This window comes from Eptatretus burgeri, chromosome 5, assembly GCF_056783735.1.
Source record: "Eptatretus burgeri isolate ZD-2024b chromosome 5, Ebu_testis_v1, whole genome shotgun sequence".
Classification (NCBI taxonomy): Eukaryota; Metazoa; Chordata; class Myxini; order Myxiniformes; family Myxinidae; genus Eptatretus; species Eptatretus burgeri.
Window position 1 is genome coordinate 65,384,789 of NC_140965.1, and position 7,500 is coordinate 65,392,288.

Below are 7,500 nucleotides of genomic sequence, written 5' to 3' on the forward strand. Positions count from 1 at the left end.
AGAAGTTGGTCCATGTTTTCGGCAAGCGAGGTGTAAATGGAGTCATCACTGTTTTGTGGATGGTACAACACACATACAAATGTGAGGTGGGAGAGGAGGTGGGGCCATAGCCAGAAGTATTCCTGGCGGCGTCGGGGAGTGAGGGCAGTGCATGGAGAGTGAGGAATAGAATTTTTGATGGAGAGCAACTCCACCGCCAGGACGAAGCTCAGGTCTGTCATACCGGAGAAGGGAGTAACCAAGGACAGACACTTGGGAGTCAGAGATGTCTTGATGGAAGAACGTTTCTGTTGAGCATATTGTCTGGTTTGTCAGTGGCAACCAATATGGAAAGATCTTTCAGGTTTTGAGCGAAGAAATCCGGATGTTTGAGGTCCACACTGTTAAGGAAGACTTACGAGAGGAAGCTTTTAGGGGAGGGGAGGATAGGACCAGGGAGAAGGGGGGCGGGGAGGTAGAGGTAGAGGTAGAGAGAGAGATGTTGACAGAGTGTGGGGGAGAGAGCCGGATGAGGAGAAGAAAAGGCTCGGTGGTGATAGGATGAGGCACAGTGAGGAGTAATAAGAGAGGGGGCAGAGGGAAGTTGAAGATTGGAGGAGGTGGAGGGATGAGATGGAAGAGAGATGGCAGCTTTGTGGATGTGAGGGGGTATCTTTGTGTTAGAGGAGCAAGGGGGGAGTTGGAGGGAGAAGGGTGAGAGGGGGGAGTTGGAGGGAGAAGGGTGAGAGGGGAGAGTTGAGGAAGAAGGGTGAGGAAGGAGTTTTTGAGAAAGGTTCCCATCATGAGCTGCCTTTTTGGCTGCTGGTTGCATCATTGTAAGGGGTGCAGCTATGCCGCTGATGCAGTGCCCCTATTACCAGTATACTGGTGCTCATTTCACCGACCTCAGAAGGATGGCAGGCTGAGTCAACTCCCTGGTGTTAATTCAATGGCCAACGGGGCTCGAACCCAGGACCCAAGCCACCACCCTAACCGCTAAGCCAACACCAGGCTCTTTGAGAAAGGTGTGAGGGAAGCTTGGAAGGGGAACAGTGTGAAGGTTGCTGTGAAAGTCAAGCTTCGAGAGGGAGGGGAGATGATAACAGCAAGCACAGAAAAGGGGCAGGAGGGTGATGGGAGAGGGGAAGGATGAGACTTGATCGTGGTGTGGTGAAGAAGGGAGCAGGCAGGGGGAGGTACAATATTTGAGGGGTTGGGAAGAGGGGGAGGTGTGAGAGGAAAGAAAGAGCATGTTTGAAATGTTGAATGTGCTGATTGAGTGAGATATCTGTTACTGTATGTGAGAATGAAGCCGACATATGTTAGAACACCACACACTTTGGCACAACAGAGGAAGAGCTGACACTGAAGCAGAAGAGTGAAGAGGTGCCAAGAGCAGAGGTAGGATGAGGGGTAAGGAGAGGGTATAACAGGTGAGGGGTTTGGAGGAGGTAGATGTAAGGAGGTGGAGTGAATTGGCACTGAAGCTGGAAAAAAGGGATGATTGATGGAACACGAACATGCATTACAAACTGGGATTTTGAAATGTTTTAGTCCGAGATACGATTAAAGACATTACGTGAGGGATGCAATCAAGGGGAATTAATAGAATGGAGAAAAGAAACATTGCAATAGCGGGACTTTTTAGGCATGTGATGAAGGAAATTTCGAAAAGAAAACGGTCTTTTAAAGAAGAGTAGTGAATTACGATACAATACACAGAACCACATGTGTGAATGAGGAAGTTAAAACATTGTAAGAGACTTTTTTATTTTGATAAATATTAGGTAGGATAGGTAAAGGAAAGGTTGAAGAAAGAACAGTGAAGGTGTGTGGTGAATTTGGATCAGCTAAAGTAGGAGGAAGATGGTAGATCGACAGGAGAAAGACGAGTCGGTACCGGAAGTCACGTGGTTACGTGGGGTAGAAGGTGAGGAGTTGGTTTTTTGTTGTATTTCTTATATTTTAATTTTAAGACATGAAACAGAGGGTATAGTTGGGTGGGATAGAAGGAGGGTTGAGGGAAAAGTAGCGAAAATAAAAACTGATGGTAAAAAGAACATAAATATACCATCAGAGATGGGGAATCCCCCACCATTGAATGGAAAAGGTCATACATATTCCAGATAATGAGGGAGGTGAATTGGAAACGAGACACGATTTGGTCATCATCTTGAAAAAGTTCCCCAGGGGTGAGGAATGTAGTAACCAAAAATAATTGAAATCAGACAAGTGGTTTTCTATTTATTACAAAAAACATTTTTTTCAAGATGGCCGCCCTAGTCGGCCATCTTGGATCCGGCCACGCCCAAAATCAATAGTGTTCTTCCTTTTCAGGTGGTACATGTGTGACCCAAAGTTCAAATCGATATGGCAAACAGTTTGAGTTATCGCACTCACAGCTATAAATGTTGATGCTCAGACGGACGGACAGCCGGACGACCTGGGTGACAACAATATCCCCCTTCCGCCACGCGGCAGGGGATAAAAATGCAAAGAAACACGATTGTGCACACAAACGGGAAGAAGGGTAGGCCTCAAAGAAACCCGAGATGAAAAGACGACGAAAGCTCAACAATGAGCACAAGTTTTAACACAAGACTGAACGAGAAACACACAGTAAACAGAGATAACAAAATAACAGTAAAAACGGGACAAAAACGACCGGAAAACTTATCCTTGAGAAAATCAGCAGAGACCCAGGAGGAACCGCCACCGTCGCTCAAGAGCCAGAACCGGAAGTACAAAAAGAATGCGTTTCTATTCAAAAAGCCTGACACATGCGCTTATATTCAAAAAATCCATGACATGTGTTTATAATGGTAAATGGTCTTCAGATTGGCTGCATAGATGTCAGTTTTTACATCATGGCAGTTTTAATTTTATGTACCTCGGCAAGAAGTTCTAAATACACTTTCCTTCAGTCCTCGAGCACGTATCTGTTTAAACTTCGCAACAAGTTCGTTTTCCATGTCCGGGTAAAAGGCCCGTCTTCCGCTCCCTACCTTCTTCGAACCTTTCACTCTGAACACTTATTTCCTCATTCTTCACCATACACATCAAAGTCCCCGTGCTAAGTCCAAATTTATTACATGTCTGTAACTGGTTCTTACAAGAGTTGTAAAACACAATGATCTTGATCTTCTTTTCACTGGAGTGTGATCAACATTTCACTGCCGTGTCCATTTTGTCTTTGATTGTGATGAAAAACGTTGTTTTACGACTCTATCATAAAACTCTTTTCTGACCCTTATCGTAAAACACCCTGGATGAACAACGTTGTTTTGTAGGTACAACTCTTATAAGTACCAATACCAGATGTGTAAGAAATTCGGACTTGAAGTTTATGTCCCAATAAAACACGAAATACTGTCATGTTTGAGTTGATAATATTTTCAGTTTTCTAAGCCTTATAATGACGGTTTTATATGCGCTCATTTTTAATGGAGAAAATCAAATAAGGAGGCCATATGCGTTTATTTTTCATATGCGCTCATATTCAAGCACACACTTATTATCCAGATTCTACTGTATATAAAGTATATATATCACACAGGTGGCATGGTACGACAAGGCGAGATGCAGAGCCAAGGGTTCAATTGAAATGGTTTATTGTCTTCAGTATTCTTGATCTTAAATTATTCCTTTAATAAAATGCAACTTTAAACGAGAGCAGCATACATACACTGGAACAATAAACATGGTCAACTGGGTTTTGCAGACACACAATATACAAGACAGCAATGAAGGCTTTTAGACCACTTGTTTGCACAAGTTTGCATTCACAGTGGGCTTTGTGAAAGTCAGAAATTAGATAATCCTGCAGTATTGCACTGTATATGGTATAAATCATGTACAGGAATAGATAGGCATACCAGCCCTGCACAATTCCTCAGTACCACCACCACCACTACTACCGCACTATAGGTAAAAGCCGTGCAAGCCAAGTTCCTGGTATAATCAATACAGTGTATTTTTTTTTAATATTCAGGAGCCGGTGAGGTACACAGCGATGGACGATACATCAGTCCATAGTATAAGAATCATTCCATGCAGTTATCAAATCTACTGCTCCATGTGGCACTGGCAGTATCCCTCTACACAAAGATCTCTCTGGGTCAGATATGTGCACAGAAATATGTATGGCTCTCTCTATCTCTCTCACCAACGACTTCAACAACAACAAATGTACTCACCAGTACCTGGATTGTCGTTAAGCTTTCACAAACACCTGTAAAAAAAAAAAACCATGATGCAAGTTCAGCATCTCCCCCCTGCACCTGAGGCTCTTCCAATAAACCTTAAACCACTACTACCTCCTTCACATTCGACCACTTCAATTAATGCACCAGAATATTTCCAAGTTCCAACAGGTAAATGGCTTGGATTGAAAGGGAAAGATTCACCTCATTTTCTCGAGTGAATGCCTCACTTAATGATGGGTTCAACAACCTCCATGAATCATTGGGCTTCTCCATTCTATATATTTGAGTGGGTTCAATTCCGAACAAAATAATATCCGTAAATCATTCTCCAACTCAATATTTTTTCTTGCATAATGGCATCAAGCAACAATAATACAGTGGCAAATGGACTCCAGAGACAAATGTCTGACAAAGACAAAGGACAATAAGCCAACAGTACTCTACAGGCATGCAGGCATTTAAGAACCTGCCTCAAGCATCATTAAACGAGTTATTAATAACCACAGAGGTTTTGACTGTCAGGTTATTTTACAGTGGAAAGCCCCAAGTGGGGATGTGAGGATATGTCAAGTAAAATGACAATCCCACCAGGTATGTTCGGTTGTAATTTTGTAGGCGGATAAAACGATGTGTATAACCAGCCACCTTTGCCCCCAAAGGACACCAGAATCCAGCCTTGCGTACGGACAAGGCTGCTGGTTGGAATCTCAACTGAACGGCTGGCTGCTTGACGACCCTGCATCCTGGAGACATTAAATGCACTCAAACCATCAAATTCTTATACTATATTCAGATACAAGTATCACAGCATATTCCGCAATATTGCACAATCATTGTATATATGAGTGAGCATTAGAGGCCGCTGCACTCTGCTCGTTTGGAGCTGAAGATCTCAAAATGCTGCTTCCAATCCACCATGTAGTCATTCCATCGGTGAAACTCTTCCTTCCATTGCCTTTCCTCCTCATCGAGGGTAGCTGCAGAACACATGGCATGCATGTCTTTATTATACATGATATAAACCTATGACATATTCAGGAGGCAAGTTGTATTTACGGTTTTTCATTTTACATGGCAGTGATGGAAGTCAGTTGGAAAGAGATGAAGCGAGGACAAGAGATGAATAGTTTTGGATGGTGGATGATTAATATTAACAGATGAAACTATGATATAAAGTTTTGGGTGGAATAGGTGCAGGCATTTTAATCATTTTATGAAAAACTAACCCACACAAGACCACGTCTGGCAGTTACCCATTTACCTCCGGTTATGATCCCTCTGTGTGAAACAAACCTTTAATCAAACCCAGAGCTCACTCTATCGGGCCCCATCTAAGTGATGCAAAATCTGCACCATGGTAACAGCTAGCATCCGGTTAGTACTCAATGCCAATAGTGAGTATCCAGTTAGGACTGAACCATAGCAACAGCTCACATCCAGTTGGGACAGGATCACACCAACAGATAGCATCCGGTTAGAACTGGAACATTCCAATGGCCAGTATCAAGTTAGGAGTGGAGCATAGCAACCAATTAGGGTTAGGCAGGATTGGACCATGCCAACAGCTGTAGCACCCAGTTAGTAATGGACTATTCCAAAGGCTCGCACCTGGTTAGGAACAGACCATGACAATGGCTGGTATCTGCTTAGGACAATGCTGCTGGGAATTATGTCACTTGACTGATACTGCATTCCCAATTGCCCATCAGTGGTGCCAATTCCTCTTCGGTAGTGTCCCCACCCTCCCCCAGTGCACAGTTATAATTATAACTCCAAATGAAATGTAAACCTTCCACAGATCCATGACTTAGCAGACCCAATCCTGACTCGGGTCTAGCCCGCAATAATGGGTTATCCCTCGGTTAGCACAATACCGCAGGATCAGTGTGATGGTGCTGATCACCCTGTTGGTTCACAGCAAGAGGTAGGGGTAAGACCCGTCAATAATCTGATGTCCCCTTGAAAATAGCCAGCCCAGCCACACCCCAAGAGTGGTAGTAATTTGCCGCAGGCTCTCGACAACTGACACAACCTTCACCCCTCTCTCCAATGCAGCATAAATCACCATAGCCCTCCCCCATCGCGGAACAAGCAATGCTCACACGTGGACAGAGCCATGCCATAGAGGTCGTGGGGTTCAGAACATTACAAGATCCAATAAAAGTGGACTATGCTTCAACTTTTTATGACAGAAGGTAAAATATCATAATTCAGGAGATGATGCAGAGTTGTCAAATTGGTTATAATATGAAGAAGGATCATAATGAGGCAAGGGGGTAAACCATATGTGGAGGAAATATGGAATTTGGGTGGGGTAATGATTCAATGGCACATTCTTATGAAATATATTGTTGTGAATTCGCGCCCGCCGGCGTGCGAACGGCCACGTGACTCGAATCGCGGCACGTCGCCCACCGGACGCACAATTCTGTCGTGACCCTCTCGGACTAACGCCGGGAGCTAGTCACGGGTGGACCTTTCGACCTCACCACGATCGTGTCAATCGGCCACCGCGTGGGATAGGGTTGTTCGCCAAACTCGACCTACCTAAGTACCCACGCGGATGGTAAACCGGGCGATCGCACCTCGCCGCAGGTCGACTCCAGACACGGGCCGCTTAAGCAGTCCGTTCCGTGCTATCGGGATAACCGAGCGGTGTTATCGTCGGCCTCGATGGTTCCGATTAATTATCGGGCATATTAAGCCCACGACGAACCCATTACGTGAAGCAAGATGGAGATTCAAACGAAGGAAAGGACGCAGCGAAACGGGGAACAATTCAACATAATGCACTTTATTTACACGACACACGAAGAGCACACATATATCAATTTAAAACAAAAACAACAATACAGAGCTAACCGAATACGCGAACACACGGCAACACTTATACAGTTTTACTTTACAAGACACGGCGCCACAAGATCGATACAAAAACAAAAGAAAAGGCCACCCTCAAAGACAAGGGGGCAGACGGGGCCCGTGGGCCTTTATGGCGTGGGACTTGGCAGACCGAAAGAGTCCCACGAGACCGTTGCAGTTTATCTGCACCCTCGCGGTGCGATGGTGGGCGAGCTCTCTCCGGCGCTCCTTGTACGAACGCGCAGGTCCGCGCAACACAGCTGGCAGAGCGGCACCTCCGGTCCGCGTCCCTCCGCGACGTCCGGACTCCCCACCGACTGCAAGCTCCAACGAGCGGTTCGCTCTACGGACCGCTTCTCCAAGACCCAGACGGGCAGAAGACCATGAACCGCCGACTGATACTGACACTCACCGACCGCCCTGACCTGACCTCCTCTGACCTGACTTCCTCTGG

The 7,500-nt window shown here is 45.3% G+C and overlaps 1 protein-coding gene across 2 annotated transcripts in view; it reads right to left on the reverse strand.

Annotated features, from left to right (window-relative positions):
* Positions 1–3,573: 3,573 nt before the first annotated feature.
* Positions 3,574–7,500, reverse strand: part of LOC147026581 (acetylcholinesterase) — a 97,838-nt gene continuing 93,911 nt past the window's right edge. For both annotated transcript variants that reach the window (XM_085882140.1, XM_085882141.1), the window contains exon 4: positions 3,574–5,161. In XM_085882140.1, coding sequence (XP_085738266.1) covers positions 5,037–5,161 — 125 coding nt within the window. In that variant the 3' untranslated portion in view covers positions 3,574–5,036. The remainder of the gene's footprint in view (positions 5,162–7,500) is intronic.